The sequence below is a fragment of the Tiliqua scincoides genome, chromosome 1, assembly GCF_035046505.1.
Source record: "Tiliqua scincoides isolate rTilSci1 chromosome 1, rTilSci1.hap2, whole genome shotgun sequence".
Lineage (NCBI taxonomy): Eukaryota > Metazoa > Chordata > Lepidosauria > Squamata > Scincidae > Tiliqua > Tiliqua scincoides.
The window spans coordinates 232,314,300-232,331,181 of NC_089821.1; the positions used below are offsets into that span (position 1 = coordinate 232,314,300).

Sequence of the window (16,882 nt, forward strand, 5' to 3'; positions counted from 1 at the left end):
TCAGGCATATCAAGATAAAGACCCACCTGGCTTTTCAAATGCAAAATAGAAAACATTCCCCTTACCAGTTCAAGCCACTTTTTTGTCCTTTTTAGTGGGGGGGGGGGGAGGCTGCCTTCTGGAGCATTTGTTGCACTCCAGCTCCATCGGATTGGGACCATTCTGGTGTCCTCACATTCCCCTTTGCCTGGCCTGACCACCAGCCAAGGCACATCTGCCTACTCACGAGTAAATGTGACCATGTGGCTGAGTTTGCTTTCCATAGGGCTCCATAGACTTGCAGCTGGGAGTCTATGCTCCTTCTCGGGTGTTTTTGGGGGCTACATTCATTGGATGAGGACCATTCTGATGTCCTTGGAGTCCTCTCAGCCTGCCCCTTCCGATGGACTAAGGCAAGTTCGCCTACTTGTGAGTAAACATGGCCATGTGGCTTCGTTTCGGGCTCAATAGATGCAGCTGGGAGGGAGGCAGGGACCTCCTCGGGTGTTTTGGAAGGCTGCATTCATTGGATAGGGACCATTCTGTTGTCATTGGATTCCTCTCAGCCTGCCCTTTTCGACGGACTATGGCAAGTACGCCTACCCACGAGTAAACGCACGATACGGCTCACTTTCACTTTCCATAGGGTTCATGCATTTTCTCCTTCCGGTTTTTTGGCCATAACTTTTGAAGGAAAGGAGTTATTTCAATTCTGTTTTTGTATTGCATTTCGCTGGGAATTCCACATCCAACGGTGTATGGCATGATGTGGTAGCTCCTAACGCTGCAATTTTAGCGCGTCAGCCCCCAGGTTGTGTCACCCAGTGCGGCCTCACCCCCCGCACCCCCTAGCGACGTCACTGTCACAGAGGATAATGACTTGGATTGCACTTTGTGACTGGCTATATGAGTCAAATATGGAGACGCCTATGCAACTCTAGGAATGCTTAAACAGCTGAGGAGTTTTACCCTAGGAAAAAACAAGAGAGAAAAAACAAGGGAGAACCTGCTGGAGATGTAAAATCATGAGTGGTATCAATAGGGTACACAGAGCAAATATCCTTTCCCTTGACTATAACTCTTTTAGAATAGAAATATAACACTTCAGAGACATACTGGATGCCTTTTGGGCTTCCCAGAAGCAGCTGATGAACCACTGTGTTAGAGAGGATGATGCAGTAGGTGCCCCTCTTTGGCTTTATCTTTTCTGTTCCTGTGTTAAATTCAGGGTTATCCAGTGGACTTGATACACCCCAGACAAATGAAAGAAAACATTGCACACAATGCAGGATTAATTATGACATTCATTGCCATGGGATGTTGTGTTAACCTGGAGCATAAGTGATTTTCAGAAGGGATTAAACGTGAGGAGTATATAAGTGATGACTAGATATGACAGCAGGAAATGAAGCTCCCGTGTTCAGAGAGTGCGTCAGCGGATCGCACATGCCGGAAGCAATTCACAGGTTTGAAGGCATAATCCATTACAAAATACAGAGCCAATCCTGTAGACATTTTGGTTTCCATGAACTTGCAGAAGGAATCAGACTGACAAGGGGCTTCTCCAAACATTGCCTTTGGACCTTTTGACAGTTTCACCTTATTATGCTAGTGATCCCCAGCATGGGAGCTTATTGACTCCAAGTACTGTAATGTAAGTTTAAAAAAATAAGGAAAAACAAAGAGATGGAGTGGACAAAAGGCATGATCTGTACAATGCAAGCTCTGGCTCTCTGTAAGTTTTAGTTTCCACTAACTGGGTATGTGCATGTGTGTGTCAAACTTCTGTGGGTGTGGATAACATTGTTAGCTGTGGTATGCACAATAGCCAGCAGAGACTTGTATCATCCATGCAACCACATTTCACCAATAGTTGCTTTACAAGCATCCTTAGAAGTAGGTTTCTTTCTTTTTACTTCTTTTTCAGAAGTAGGGTACCTCAGAATTCCAGGTGCAAGGGAGTGGCACCAAGATGCAGGTATCTTGTCTTGTGTGCTCTCTGAGGCATTTGGTAGGCCACTATGAGATACAAGAAGCTGGACTAGATGGGACTTTGACCTGATCCAGTAGAGCTCTTCTTATGGTCCTATTGTGTTCTGAATGGACTGTTTGGGGAAATAATAGCATTTTCACAGCAACCATATCTTACCTGTTGGGTATTGGGAAATAAGATCATTTTCAATGTGTCTGAAATACAGACACAATGCTAGAAATACAATGCTGTCTGAATGTGTAATGTATTTACAGAACACAGCAGGAAGTCCTTGTTTTAATATCTGCCATCTCCAGTGAAATGACTTGGATAGCAGAGGTGGGGAATTCATCTCTGCCTGAGATGTCTACCAGTCCCAGCAAACACATTGTTGGACAGATGGACCAAGGATTAGGAAAAGGCAACTTCATATGTTCTTAAGCACATGGGAAAATGTGGATGGAGCAAACCACGTGACAAGCAGGTGCACATCAAATAATCCAAATTGATTGTCTAGGAAGACCTTTTGGCCACGTGATCATATGTTTTAAGATATAGGAATTACATCTGGGAGTATGTCTTTTAAAATAAACTTTAGAAACCCTTCTCTTCCTTATGCCCAAGATGTTGCATTTAGCTCTTGTGCAGCCTTCCAGCATTCACCCTGCATGCAGAATAACACAATAGGATCACTTCCAAGGCTGGTCTTCTTCTTTGCTAGAACTAGAATGTTGCTATGAATAACAAGCCCCCCCCCCACCCGGGGAGGTTATCACTGGTCACCGCCAAATGTTCCAAGCAAATGTGCTGGAACTTCTCAGCTGTTCTTTGTGCTGGGGTTCATTCACTCATGCGTGTATGCATTGTTAGATACACAGTGGTGGCACTAACTCTCCCAGCAGTGCTTGAAGCACATTCTGTCAAAATTATTCATGTTTGAAACCATCCCTTGCATAATCACAGCACCGCATGACTACAGGGTGAGGAAAGGAGTCAAGGAGGAGAGAGGGAGTACATACCGATGTTGTTCGCCGTAGGACGCGTTGGAACTTTTCTACACAATGACTGCTTTCAGTGACATGAGGATATTATGCTCAAGAATGTACAAAAACCCAAAAATTATATGCTCATGTCAATTACATATTCATGTCAATTACCATGTCAGTTGTTTATGGCAATGTGAATGGAAAGCAGACTGGACACAGTGCTTAGTAGTTAGCAATGGCCTTTTCTCCCTTGTTTTCTCACTTTGTTTTTTTTTCAACTGGTTAACTGACTAGGATTTACTGGGATTGGACAAGTAGTCTGTTCACTGCTAACATTCAAGTTTAGAAAGCCAAGAAATAAAGAGCCCCTAACTGAAAGGAGACCTTTCAGAAAACAGAGAGAGAGAGAGAGAGAGAGAGAGAGAGGCAACATTGGTGGTCTTCCACATCTCCTCTGTAATATCTAGGTCCAGTCTCAAATACATAATACATTTGCTGCTTTCAAAATGTTGAGGCTGTCTTCTGATGAAGCAGAATCAAGTACCAGTAAAAGGACGGGTAGAGAGGGGGAAGTCCAGGGATCTTATATATCAATGAGACTCTCATTATTTCAACTCTGTTTTGGAACATGGAGAGCAAGGATAGAAACAAGCACAGGTATTTTGTGGTGATGAGCTAGAGAAGCCCTATAAAGGTATTAAGCAGCCATCTGGCTCTCCACTTGAGCCCAAAATCCTAATCAGATTAACTCTATTTTTAGCACAGAACCCCCAGAACATTAGTATTTTTAATAAATTGAATAATACATGCTCTTTGCCTTGAAGCTTCTCTTCAGGTACTAGGCGTGTTTTCCAATGATAGTGTTTCAAAGCCATATTTGTAACAACTGGTGTACATTGTGTCACGTCTATTTAGATCCCAAATCCTTCAAGAAACCACAATATGGAATGTCGGTCTCCATACATATGTGTGCTAGGCATGTTAGCTGAGTGTCAGTTCAGAGCATGGGCATGTGTTTTGTGTTAGTTGCTACAATCCAGGTGGTTGGCAACCTTCAGTCTCGAAAGACTATGGTATAAGCCTACAGCACCCGATATTCCCAGGCGGTCTCCCATCCAAGTACTAACCAGGCCTGAGTTGTTCTCAAATCATGGGTGTCACTGAAGGTTCCGTGGATGATGGGTGTGAAAAGGATGTCTTATTTGTGTGCTCTCTTCTGAAGATGGTTGAAACTTGGAATGAACAAACAAGATCCTGTGAGATTCCACTGTACCCATGGGGGGGGGGGGGAAGGCTGTGGTTCAGTCATAGATATTTTGCATGCAGCATGGTGTGGTTTTAATCCACAGCCCTCTCCAGGTAGGCCAAAGAAAAATTTCTGCCTGAAACCTTGGAATGCTGCAGCCACTTCATTGCTGACAATGCTAAGCAAAACGGACTCAGTATCTGAGCTAAATGGACTCCGTATACTGATCTGACTCAGTGTAATCAGCACCATATGAGGAGCCTGTTCTTGTAGAGGTCCAACTAGAAAGCGACCTCTCCCATTCTGGTCTCCAGTTTATTTCCATGCAGGTGGCTAGTTCTTGAGCTTCAACCCTGCTTATGGTCTTCTAGGATGGGAGTTTTTCTTTTCCAGCTTCTGGCTTCCCCCGTGTGAGAAGAAAAGGACAAGTACAGGGAGTGTGCCGAGCTGTTTCTCATATGGCTTTTTCCAGAAATTCCTGCATCTTGGCCTTTTTTCTCACAGGCAACCTGCAAGTCCTATAAGCTTCTCTTGGGACCTCATTTTTGGGTATGCTGTCTTCTAGGATTTCAGATATATCTCCACAAATCCATAGCCAACAATGTAATACAAAATAGCTTTTGACAAAATATAAATAGCATGGCAGATTTCCGTTGTTGCAGATTAATATTGTGTAGTACCAGGAGTGAAGGAGATGCATAATACTCATTGCTCACTACAAATAAATGGTTACCAAATTTTATCTGTAATATAATTAGTTCTCCATAAGCTGTATGTAAAAACTAAGTGGATTACATTCTAGATCCTTACCATACGGAAAATACAGTCTCAACTCTTCCTAATTCTTTTTTCCATGGTATATTTCGCACAAAGGGGCTGTGACCTCCCTGTCCCTGTCCTCATCCCCAAAGCCACTAAGCAATAAACAAGCAAATAGAAATACAAGATGGTTTTGCACATCGCCCTGAAGCAGCAGGGAAGAGAATACAAATGAATTGTGCTTCCTTTCACAGTTCTGATGTGACATAGAAGGAGCACTGTGGTGGTGTGATCAGAGTGTTAGATTGGCTTAGGCCAAACAGGCCTAGGTTTGAATCCCTGTTTGGGCAGATTGTTGTGTAGATCAAATGACATCACACGGAGTTCTGTGGAAGAAGGGAAGACTATAAATGTGAGGAATTAGAAAGGAACTTGTGGGCGATGTGGGCTCTGTGACTCTGTTGCTCTGTTCAAGCTTTGGCTTGGCTGCATGGAGTTCTGGGAGCCAGTTGCAGCCCAACAAGCAGCGGAGCGATGACAACATTGCTTGGTGCCGTTAGGGAAGGGAATACCACCATTCCAGCAGCTGCTGGCAACCCAAAGAGGGAGGAGACACAGAGAAAGAAGAGGCAAGTGGGAAAGGAGGAGGGAGGCTCAGGGGAGAAGGGGTGGAAGACATATTAGTGAAAACAGCAATGGGAAGAGCAAAACAGGAGAAAGGAGAAGAACAGGATAGAAGGTGGCAGGGAATGAGGAGAAGGGAGAAGAAGCCCCATGATGGAACAAAGGAGCAAAACAAGGGAGAGACTGAGAGAGCAAGGATGGGAGTGTGATATGAAGACACAGGAAAAGGAACTAATTCCTGTAAGGGCAAGAAGCCTACAGCAGAAAAAACCAATTAGCTTCTGTCGGCTGGAGAAATCTAATGACAGGAGCCTTAGAAGAGTTCCCAGAGATCCTCTTCCAGTAGGATGGAGGCAGGATCTGTGGATAAGTGAAGACAACCAGGGGATGAGAGAGTTGGGGTATCGGGAGGAGCACACTTGGTTCTGCCCCACAGTTGCTTCCTGTGTCAAAAGCTGGAATACTCTCCACCAGTGGTGTCACTAGGGGGGTGCGGACCACACCGGGTGACGCGCACTGGGGGGTGACACACACTGGGGGGCTGACGCGCACTGGGGGGTGATACGCTAAAATCGCGGTGGTTAGGAGTAACCACATATATCGTTGGATGTGGACTTTTGAGCGGAATGCAATGCAAAAAACCTGAGTGAAATATCTCCTTTCTATTAAACGTTATGGCCAAAAAACCGGAGAACAAAAAATGCATGGAGCCCTATAGAAAGTGAAAGTTAACTGTATTGCATCTTTTACTCATGAGTAAGCAAACACGCCTTGGAAGATCAGGTGAAGAAGAGTGCAAGGCTACCAGGATGGTCCTGATCCTATGCACCTGGAGCTAAACAAGTGTTCCAGAAGGCAGCCTTCCCCCCCCCCCCACTAAAAAGGATCAAAACAGATGCTTCAGCTGATATAATGAACTTTTTTGAGACTTGCAAAGCCAGGTGGATCCTGACAGTGATCTGGTTTAAACAGAAGTTCTTAAATTGAACTGGGCACTGGGTAGGGCTGAAAAACCTTACTGACTTTGGAGGGGGCTGTTATTGCAGGCAGACTACAGAGGAATTTCACTTGATGGACCAGGGCTGGCTTCTGCTTATTTAATTATTTGTTTTACTTTAATTATTTATACTTATTCATTTTAATTTGTGTGATGATTTCACTTCCACCATGACATCACTTCTGGTGGGTCATGGACAGATTGTCATTCTAAAAAGTGGGTCCCAGTGCTAAAAGTTTGGGAACTGCTGCAATAAGGTGTTAGTAAGCTGACACCCTTGGGGGGGAGTGTGTGACACCACTAGTGAATAAAATCACTAAAATTACAGTTTGGAGCAATAATACCATCATGTTATTTATCAATCAATGCGTAATTTCATGCAGAATGTGTTCTGTCTTTGTTCTATCAAAAGGTACAGCCAAAAAACCAGTGGGGGCAGAGTGATGGTACATCACTGCGCCCACCACCTGGGTTGTTGCCCCGTCCACTGCATGGGGGGTGACCCGCTGGCATCACACACCGGGTGACGTGAACCCTAGTGACAGCACTGCTCTCCACCCACTGAAGACACCAGCTTCCAAAGACCTTCCCTGAAGCCTGGACTGTTCCCCCTCCCCCCCCTTTTTAACAGTGGTTCTATATTCCTGGAAATACCCCTGAATAAACCCCAGAGCAGCAATATACTTGTTCCTAATGTTCTTTCCTGCTCATAGAGCAGTGCCTGCTGTGTCCTACCCCTTCCCATACGATGCAGACCTACGCCCTTGGGATGACCCTGAGGGGGAGGGAGAACCATAGGAAGATAGATAGACAAGTGTCTGGTGCAAAACTAGCTTGCACAAGTGCTAATCTCTTTTATACTTTACACCAGAAGCGTGATAGAAAAGAGTGCAGCTTGCTTGCACTTCTTGTTTGCCCGTTTCAGTGTGGCATGTCATTATTATGTGCAAATATAAATGTATTCTAATTTTGCTTCAGATTTTCAGAGTGTGGGATATCCAGACGCTTTCATTGCTTCAGGTCTTTCACGACAGCCAAGGCGGCCCCAAAGAAACACAGATCTTTGCTATGGCCTTTGACAATAATCATGGCACACTTATTACAGGTATGTTTGTCTGACAGATGATGGAGAAACATCTCCCTCTAAACACATGCATCATTACTAATACATTGATTCTCAAACTTCCTAGGAGCTTTACTCCTGGGAGTAAAGGTAATTCTTTGCAGGGGAGGGGAGAGCGACATGATCCCCAGGATCGCATCGCTACCAGGGATGGAAGGTGGGGTACTTTTACTTAAAGCTGACGTACATTTCAGGAGTTATGGGCAGTCCCGTGCAGCCCTCCGAGGGCTCCCCGATGCTTAGAACATGGGAAAAAAAAAGTGAGCGGGTAGGATCATAGCCTAGGATTTTAAAAATTTTCCTACTTGTTGATGTCACTTCTGGTGATGACATCACTTTTGGTGGGTCTGACAGATTCTCATTCTAAAACGTGGGTCCCGGTACTAAATGTGTGAGAATCGTTGGTCTATGGGGAACGAAAACTATTTCGCTCCTACCTTGTTTGTGAGTCTCAAGAGTTCTGAACTCAGCATAGCACCTACCAAATCCTCCAGCAGGATGTGCTCTTTGAAGGCATCTCCACTCTTTCTCCTGAAACTGTCTAGATGTCTGAGAAACAAGATGTTTAACCAAAGCAGGCTGGAAACATAGCAAGTGTGTCCTTCATCTGCAGCCCTGCAGCAAACACAGCACCATCAATTTAGATTGACAAGCTATCAGAATTTCTAAGTGGTATTCAGTAGCAAGCAGAGACCCCAAAGCGTTTCCCTAACACCATGCTTACTCTCAAGCACATCATTTATTTGAAATAAAGACTTGACCTGTTTCTGGAATGGAAAATGGTGCATTTGTCTGTGTCCTATGATGCACAGGGTCAGCTGTCATTGACATTTATCCATTAACGCGCATGATACAAGACACGAAACAGGTCCCTCAGTCTCATGAGAGGAACATCAGCGTGCTCGTTTACAACAGATTTTTCCACCAAGTTCTTACGATCTGTGCCGAGTCTGTTGTAAAGGTAAGTATAAATCTGGCAGCTCTTAAAATGTGAAGGCAAGGAGACCCTGCTGTATTATTTTGGGTAGATAAATATTTTGCATAGATTCTTCTAGGGACTGGTAAGCCAGGATAAATAAGTTACTTAGGACTCAATCCTAACTTGCACTGGAACAGGTAGGTCGATTGGTCTGTGCTGTATCCGGTGCAAGGTAGGTGCGGGCTGGAGCACATCTTGGGGATATTTTTCCCCTTACCCTATGCTATAAGCTAGCCACCCCGATGGGGCTACTCAAATTGCACCAGCAATTTCACTAACACAAATCCAACTGGCTCGTGTAAAGCCATTCGAGCTGAGAGTGGGAGTTATGATGCAGCCTAAAGTGCAATGGCCAAATCTTGCCCCCTCTCAGGCTCAATCTGCCTCCTGGTTTGCCCAACCCCATCCAAAAACACCCTCTCCTTGCCTCTACTTTATCCCCCCGCCACCTCCCCCACCCTCTCACATCTCCTGCACCTGCATCTTTCTGACAGCCCAATCCTATCCACACTTTCCTGGGAGTAAGCCCCATTGACTCTAATGGGACTTACTTCTGAGTAGACATGCATAGGATTGGGCTCTTAGCTGGCACCAATGTACTGGCGCAAGGTCTGGATTCAGCCTTTGGGAGCTAATGCAGGCCTCTGCACCAGCCTCCCCAACTCCTGCCACATGTAACAGACAGTGGCTAGCATAGGGGTGTTTAGCTGGCTTAAGTGCCATTCTGGATTGCTCTGTTAGCTTCAGATTTGACAGATATTCTACTGAAAAATAGTTGAACTGCAACCTCAAGGTAACCATTCCCAACTTTTCTGTTAACCAGGGGGAAGATATTACAAATTGGAATTTTCAGTCTTGCTTGTGGGATTTTTTTTTCCTTTCAAATTTTGTCAGGTTTTCTCATTCTCTTAGTTTAATGTTTTGTACAGATAGTTAAAGAAAGTTAAAGGAGTTGTCTGATAAACCTCCTGATATGCCGCGTACACTTGTTTGGGTTGAATTGTGTGTAATTAACTTTATTTTCAGGTCTGGGAACTGGAAACAGGGCAACAAATATACCAGATTGAGGATGCCCATGGGCCTAATGTAGAATTGACATGTGCAACAATTGATAAAAATGGATTTCACCTTGCCACTGGAGCATGTGATGGTAAAACCAAGAAATAATTACTAGCTGTGATAACACCTCTCTTTAGAACAATTCATTGTTTTCTGATGAGGGCTGTGAGGTTAGTTAATTGGAACCTTCCTCCAACACTCTGGACTTCATAATGAAGGTTAATGAAGGGGTGCTTCATACATGACTCAAAGAGGTCGGTTGTTGCCCGCAAAAACAACTTCTGAGTGCACCATGTTATAAGATCTTAAAATTACTTCACCTTTCACCTATGGCAGGGGTGTCAAACTCATTTCATACAGAGGGCCAAAGTTAGCAGCCATGGTGCCTGCTGAGGGCTGGAAGCAGAAAGTGACATCATTAGCAGAAGATGGCCAGAAATAAGTACTTTGCTCTCACATAGAAACTCATTAGCTGCAAATGACAGAATTCAAAAATGTGCAAATCTTGTTCATATTGTCAAGATATGAGAGAGGCCAAATATCATGCTGGGAGAACCCAATTATAATGGGGGCCAGATAAATTGCTTCTGGGGGGGCACATTTGGCCCATGGGCCTTATGTTTGACCTCCCCTGGCCTATGGAGTAGTCCAGTCACATAAGAGTCTCCATGCTCGTGCCAGGGTCCTGAGTAACTGGAGTGAAAACTTATATACAATCAGGATCATCATGTAAGCAGTTGATTACAAACTTCATGGCCCCTAAATTGAGTCCGCACTGTACAGAGGCAGATTTTGTGGTAAGCACATAGCCCCCATCATGTATGATGTGTAGTCTTCATTAATATGCTTCTGAAGTGATTGAGGCTTCTTTTTTCCACCCTGGCTGCCTATAGGAAAGCATGTGTCTGAAACCACTTTCACACAAAAAGTGCAGAGCAACCCACATCAGCTACCAGTTTGCCAGGACTTCTGCTGATCTAAATTCCTCATTTGTTCATGTGAGGGCAACTTCAAATATAACCTCAAGCAAATCTTCTACACAATCTAACCTACACAAACAGCAGGGTGGTAAAACTGTTCCTGGAGTGTACATCAGATGGAGAATCATATGATTGAGTGTTCCCCATTTTAAAAAAAGCAACTTCCTGCTCATAGAAGAATAGATGTCAGAGAGAAGTGTTCTAGCTTAGTATACTTTCTGAAGGCCATACTAGGTGAAATGCAGGAGATGTGTTACTGGATCTCCCAATGTTTCCTTAAGTTGTGGAGGGATGGCTTGGTTTGGGATCATGGTCTTAGAAGATTAATGTGACCACCCCCACTCTGAGCTGTGGTTCTGATCTAATTGTCTGCCAAAGCTACTATTTGTGTTGCTCAAGAAGACGTATGGGAGAGACCCATTTCTCACACAAAAATTCTGAGACAATGGGCAGCCCAATCCTATTCTCCCCGAAGCTGCTAGGTGCAGCAGCACAAAAACAGCTACCGCAGTACCCAGCAGGGCCAAATATGCCACCAGAGGTCTCCTTGGGGGATGGGGACTTTCATCCCCATCCCATGAGGAAAGCCTGAGGCTCTGCAGTGGGGCTGCTTGAGTCCTATGCAAGCTATTTTGCCGGCACAGACTGAAGATGCCCCGTGACAGGCTTTTCAGTCTGACACGGGGCATAGCATTCAGTGGAGGAATTCTCTGCTGGTCCCATTCCCCTCCTGGGCCAGTCCTTCCCCCCATCCTGCCCTCCACCTGCCCTCCAACCACCCAGTGGTGCTACTTACCCCTGGTGGTTCATCATGGGTGTCCTTCTGGAACTGAGGCTCAGCACCAACTGGCACTGGTCCAGTGCTGTCACTGCCTCCTCCCCGGGTCCCGCAAACGTGCTTTATGGCATGTTTGCGACACCAAGCCCCAGCAGTTCGCTCATACCACCAGCACTCAAGCCCTTAGGACTGGGCTCTAATTTACACAATTTACCTCAATTTGGTTGTGGGCCAATGATATGTAACAGATTTGTGTCTTCTCTCTTCAAATAATCTTAGCATTCAGGTGTTTGTGGTGTTCTTTCCATGAAGAGCAACTCTCCTATTTTGTTTCACATCCAGGCACTGTGAAACTATGGGATTTTGGAAGTGGGCAAGAACTGAAAACTCTGCCATTAGCGAAGGAAAGCAAAGATAATGAACACTGGCTGATGCAGATGGTTTACCTGAAGGCCAGTGAGAGTAGACATGTCATCTTGGTCCTGGAGTACAGTGGGATGATCAAAATTGTTCAGGTGTGTTTTTTATTAAATTTCTTCTACTATTTGATGGTTTCATTTTGTTGTTCTTAGTGCTGAAAGTCAAACACTATTGGCGGAAGCTAGATGTAGCAGTGGCAAGGTTTTCAGAAAGGTTGCTAAACATCTGTTTGCTTGGCTGCATTTTCAATCTTGTACTTTCATCACACAATTTAGTAGACCAGTGTTAAACTCTTCCCTTACCTTGGGTAAGCCTTCATGGTGCAGGGGACAGGTCCAAGTGGACCTATGCCGCTGGATCAGATTTGGGAAGGGGTTAGGATTTGGCTGCCACTGAACCCACCCCCTTCCTGGACCAGATATGCCCATCGCCTGTACCCATTGCGCCCTCCCCCCGCCTCTCCAGCTTTCCCTGCCAACTTACATGCATCATCGTTGTCTTCATGCTGCTTCAGCAGCAGATGGGTTGCATGCTGCCAGTCAATTTTACAACCGGCATTGATTGCTTTATGGCAGTCAGTGCCAATGGAAGACAAGCGCTGCCAGCGGCCGGTGAGTGTAAGATTGGGCCATAAGTGTTTTCCACTAAATGCATTTTTACTTAAATCATTCATACTGAAGTCTATAAAAAATTAAGGAAGTAATGGTTTAATTAATTATAGCACTGGAATCATATTCAACTCAATTGTCTGGTGGACTACTGCAATATAGCTCTGTTGTCTAATGAGCTGTCGAGTGCACCTTGGTATTATGAGCTGTAGTACACTTAGGGCCCAATTCTATCCAACTTTCCAGCTCCGGTGCAGCCACAATGCAGCTCCAGGGTAAGGGAACAAACGCTTCCATTCCTTGAGGAGGCCTCGGTGACTGCCTCCCCACCACAGAATGCGGTGTACACCCCATTGACACAATTGCACAGGCACTGGAAAATTGGATAGGATTTGGCCCTCGGTTTACACTCAGTTTACCATACATGATTACTGTTGATTGTTACTTATGCTAAACAGGAGTTGGTAGTCTTTTGTTAATTATAATAATGATTAGGAATCTGTTCACATCTCATCGCAGCCTATGAGGAAATGCCTCAGGAGAGCACTGGGGGGCTGCCAGCATCAGGGCTGGAGTGTTCTCATGTGAAGATACTGTGTGTGAATTGCTGCTTCTGTGTGGTCACATGCAGATGACAGCTGTAGCAGAGGCAACACTTTTTGAAGTCGCTATTACCATATTGACTGTGCTGGTTATGTGTACATCATTCAAGTGATGGTGTCAGTTCACACCAATGGTGCCTTCATGGATCCCTCAATGCTGTCCTGATCACAAGATATACAAATGAGTGTTTATGCTGTTCACAACATGAGACAAATTGTTCTAACATCAACATAATCAAGGTCATTGGAAAACTGAAAATTTTCCCCAAATATTTGAAAAATAAGGTATGCATGTTCCTTGCTAAGCATGTATTTACTGTTCTTCGCCAATTCCTTGTTTTCCTAGAGTAATGAAGGTGATATTTATTTGAGTATTACCTGGGAACTTCCTGAAGCTGTATCATTTGCTCTACAAGGCAATCCAGTCATGTCCCTTAGACTGAGTCCAAATGTGAAGAAAACAAATGGATTTTTTCCAGATGTTCAACTACTGCCTGAAATGTGTCCTGGGAAACCAAATGCAGAGGTGAGAGACTATTACAGGGCTGGGCAATGTGATGTTCAAGAGGCATAAAATGCGGAGAATCCTTGAAAATTATGAGTTTTAGGGGGGAAAAAACTTTGAAAATTTAACATGTCTTATGGCACAATCCTAAGCACACTTTCCTGGGAGTAAGTCCCTTTGGTGACAATGCATAGGATAGCGCTTTTGGAGCCTGGCTATATGTTACACGCACCAACTGAAAATACTCCAGTTCTTGGGACTGGGAATTCTGAATACTTTCCTAGAGACAGGCTACAAAAGCTGAACAAGACAATTGAGACTTTGGCAGCCTGTGATGCAGCAACTGTTACCCTGCACATGCCCGATCTCGTCTGATCTCGGAAGCTAATCAGGGTCAGGCCCGGTTAGTACTTGGATGGGAGACTGCCTGGGACTACTGGGTGCTGTAGGCTTATACCATAGTCTTTTGAGACTGAAGGTTGCCAACCAGCCTGTGATGACCTTCCTTCTTCTTAGCAGCAGATGTTCCCAGCTTCTCCCTATCCAAGTTCCTACGGCGGTTTAGCTGCTAAAGCTTCTACAGTCCCCTGCAGTTTTCTCTGAGTCACCACAGAAAACAGCATTCTCAGCAGAGCAGAACTCACATGCAGCTACTTCTTACACAATAAGTGTAATGTGTCACTGGGCACTAGTTCATCACTTTTCAACCGTAGTTTCTGCAACTGCCACCTTGTGCAGGTAGCACCACTGCCATCAGAGACAGCAGCTGTATATAGAAGCTGGCCCAAAGTTGTCCCTCCAGCAAGTGAGTGTCTTCTTCACCTGCTGCCGCCTTCTCATCTCCCCTATGCTCTGCACCCTCCTTCCCCAAATTGTGCCATTGGGGAAGGGCTAGGCAGCTGAACAGCCAGATCTTGCCCCACTGGTCCAGCATTGCCTCCACCACCTCCACTTCCAGCGGGGTCAGGTCAATGCATTGTGATCACCATGGCAGTGGAGCCATGTATCGCCTGTTATCATAGTTCCACTGGTTGAAAAGCACTGCTCTTCTATAATCATGGATGAAGCAAAATTGTGTCCCAAATGTTTATCTGTCCTGAACTTTGGGCACTGCCTTGGGGAGAGGATAAAGTGGTGAAATGGTCTAATTCAGTCTAATGTAATGCATTGATACTTCTGCTTGGTTAAAGGTCATGGCCATGGCTAGATTCACAATAATTATATAGTTCTGGGATTGCATGTGCTGGAATAATGTTAGAGGCAGAGGAAGGTAACAAGCCTATGCAGGGCATTGTGCAAAGGAGGATGAATGACTGCAGTTTCTCAACAGCAAAACAAAGAAGTTGTTTCTCAGTCTTTCTACTGCAAGAGATCTCTTGTTGAATGTGCACTGAGAAGTTGTCATGCCACACAACAGTCAGACAATTTCCAATAACTCTCCTCATTTCCAATAACTCAGGGCCCAATTCTATCCAATTTTTCAGTGCTGATGCAGCCGTGCCAATGGGGTGTGCGCTGCATCCTGAGGTGGTAGAGGCAGTCATGGAGGCCTCCTCAAGGTAAGGGATCATTTGTTCCCTTCCCTAGGGGCTGCACTGCAGCTGCATCGACTCTGGAAAATTGGATAGGATTGGGCCCTTGGTTACAGTTCAGAGAATACTGCAGATGCATTTAAAAGGGGATCGGACAAGTTTCTGGAGGAAAAATCCATCACGGATTACAAGCCATGATGTGTATGTGCAACATTCTGATTTTAGAAATGGGTTATGTCAGAATGTCAGATGCAAGGGAGGGCACCAGGATGAGGTCTCTTGTTATCTGGTGTGCTCCCCGGGGCATTTGGTGGGCCGCTGTAAGATACAGGAAGCTGGACTAGATGGGCCTATGGCCTGATCCACTTGGGCTGTTCTTACTTCTCAAGAAGGAAAACAGCTGGGGAGGGGGTAGACAAAGGCTGGGTTAACCTGCTGCTCCTCTGCTCGGTCTAAAGACACTTCAGCTGCTTTGCATTATAAAAGAAAATCCCTATGGTGAGAAACAGTGGGAGAGAGAACATAAGAACAGGTACTTCCAGTCTCAGTGGGAAAGAACCCCAGGCAGCTCCTGCCTGTGAGATTGAACCCTGGAATCCAACCCAGCAGGTAAGAAACACTGCAAGGTTTCGTTTTGTTTACCTGATTTTCATCAGTTGGAAAAATGAAATCTGCAGCATGACCAGGGGGATTCAGCTGGAGGGATCTGTGGTGAATCCAGCATGACAGCTGAGTTTGCCTTGTTTTCTGTGATCAAGGTAATGTAGTCTAGCCATCATGCTTTGGTACATCTGAAACAGAAAGAATATTTATCAGTGTCTGTTTCTCCAGAATTGGTGAATGTTATTCTTTTCCATATAACTGCCTATAAGCAATCTGACAGGCCTTGACCCTTTCTGTGTATCCCTGGTGCAGAAACTCACAACGTTCAACAATACAGTCAGTTCTCGCTGCCTTTTAGTTTTGCCTACATCATCAGGAAGTTGTAAGAAATTATAAATATGCTGTGGATAGCAGCCATAAAAAGACTAGGGTGTGCAAGCAATACTATAATGTAACCGGTTTCAGACTCAGGAGCTACATCTATGTGATTGTTCAGTTCTATGTAATAGCTATTCTTAACAGTAGTCATAATAATAGGCTGTTTTATCCAAATGCCTTGACAGGGCTAGTAGCAGCCTTCTTTTTGCTTCCATTAGAATTTACCTCCTGGAGCAGAAGTGAAATGTTTTGATGTGCTCAAAGTTGAAGGTTACCATTTGTTAGCAACTGCAAGTGCAAATGGTGCAATCATCATGTGGGATTTTGAAGCTGCCACTGCCAGGCACATGTAAGTAATCGGGGACATGGAGATGCTAACACCCAGTTATCTAACATGAACCAAAGGGATCTCAATGTGGAAACACTCGTTTTATGGAGTCCTGCTGCCAAAAGGCAGTGAGGATGAGTAGTTAGTATGAAGTCCGAGAGAAGCAGCTAAAGCCTGGCACCAAAGAGCTTCACATCTGGCCTTCAGTATAGCCCCCAACCACACTCCCCCCAAATGCTCACAGCATTGGGTGTCATCAGTGGCATCTCTAGGGGGTGCGGGGTGTGTGAACCACACCGGGTGATGCGCACAGGGGGGGTGACGCGCACTTGGGGGCGTGACACGCTAAAATCACGGTGGTTAGGAGTAATCCCATCATATTATATACCGTTGGATGTGGGATTTCTGGTGGAATGCAATGCAA

General features: G+C 45.0%; 1 protein-coding gene across 1 annotated transcript in view; it reads left to right on the top strand.

The window, feature by feature from the left end:
* The window catches only part of WDR64 (WD repeat domain 64), a 108,487-nt gene that overhangs the window by 49,118 nt on the left and 42,487 nt on the right, over positions 1–16,882 (top strand). Inside the window, exons 11-16 of the mRNA XM_066623070.1 lie at positions 7,542–7,668; positions 8,499–8,647; positions 9,692–9,815; positions 11,825–11,997; positions 13,459–13,638; positions 16,349–16,479. Coding sequence (XP_066479167.1) covers positions 7,542–7,668; positions 8,499–8,647; positions 9,692–9,815; positions 11,825–11,997; positions 13,459–13,638; positions 16,349–16,479 — 884 coding nt within the window. The remainder of the gene's footprint in view (positions 1–7,541; positions 7,669–8,498; positions 8,648–9,691; positions 9,816–11,824; positions 11,998–13,458; positions 13,639–16,348; positions 16,480–16,882) is intronic.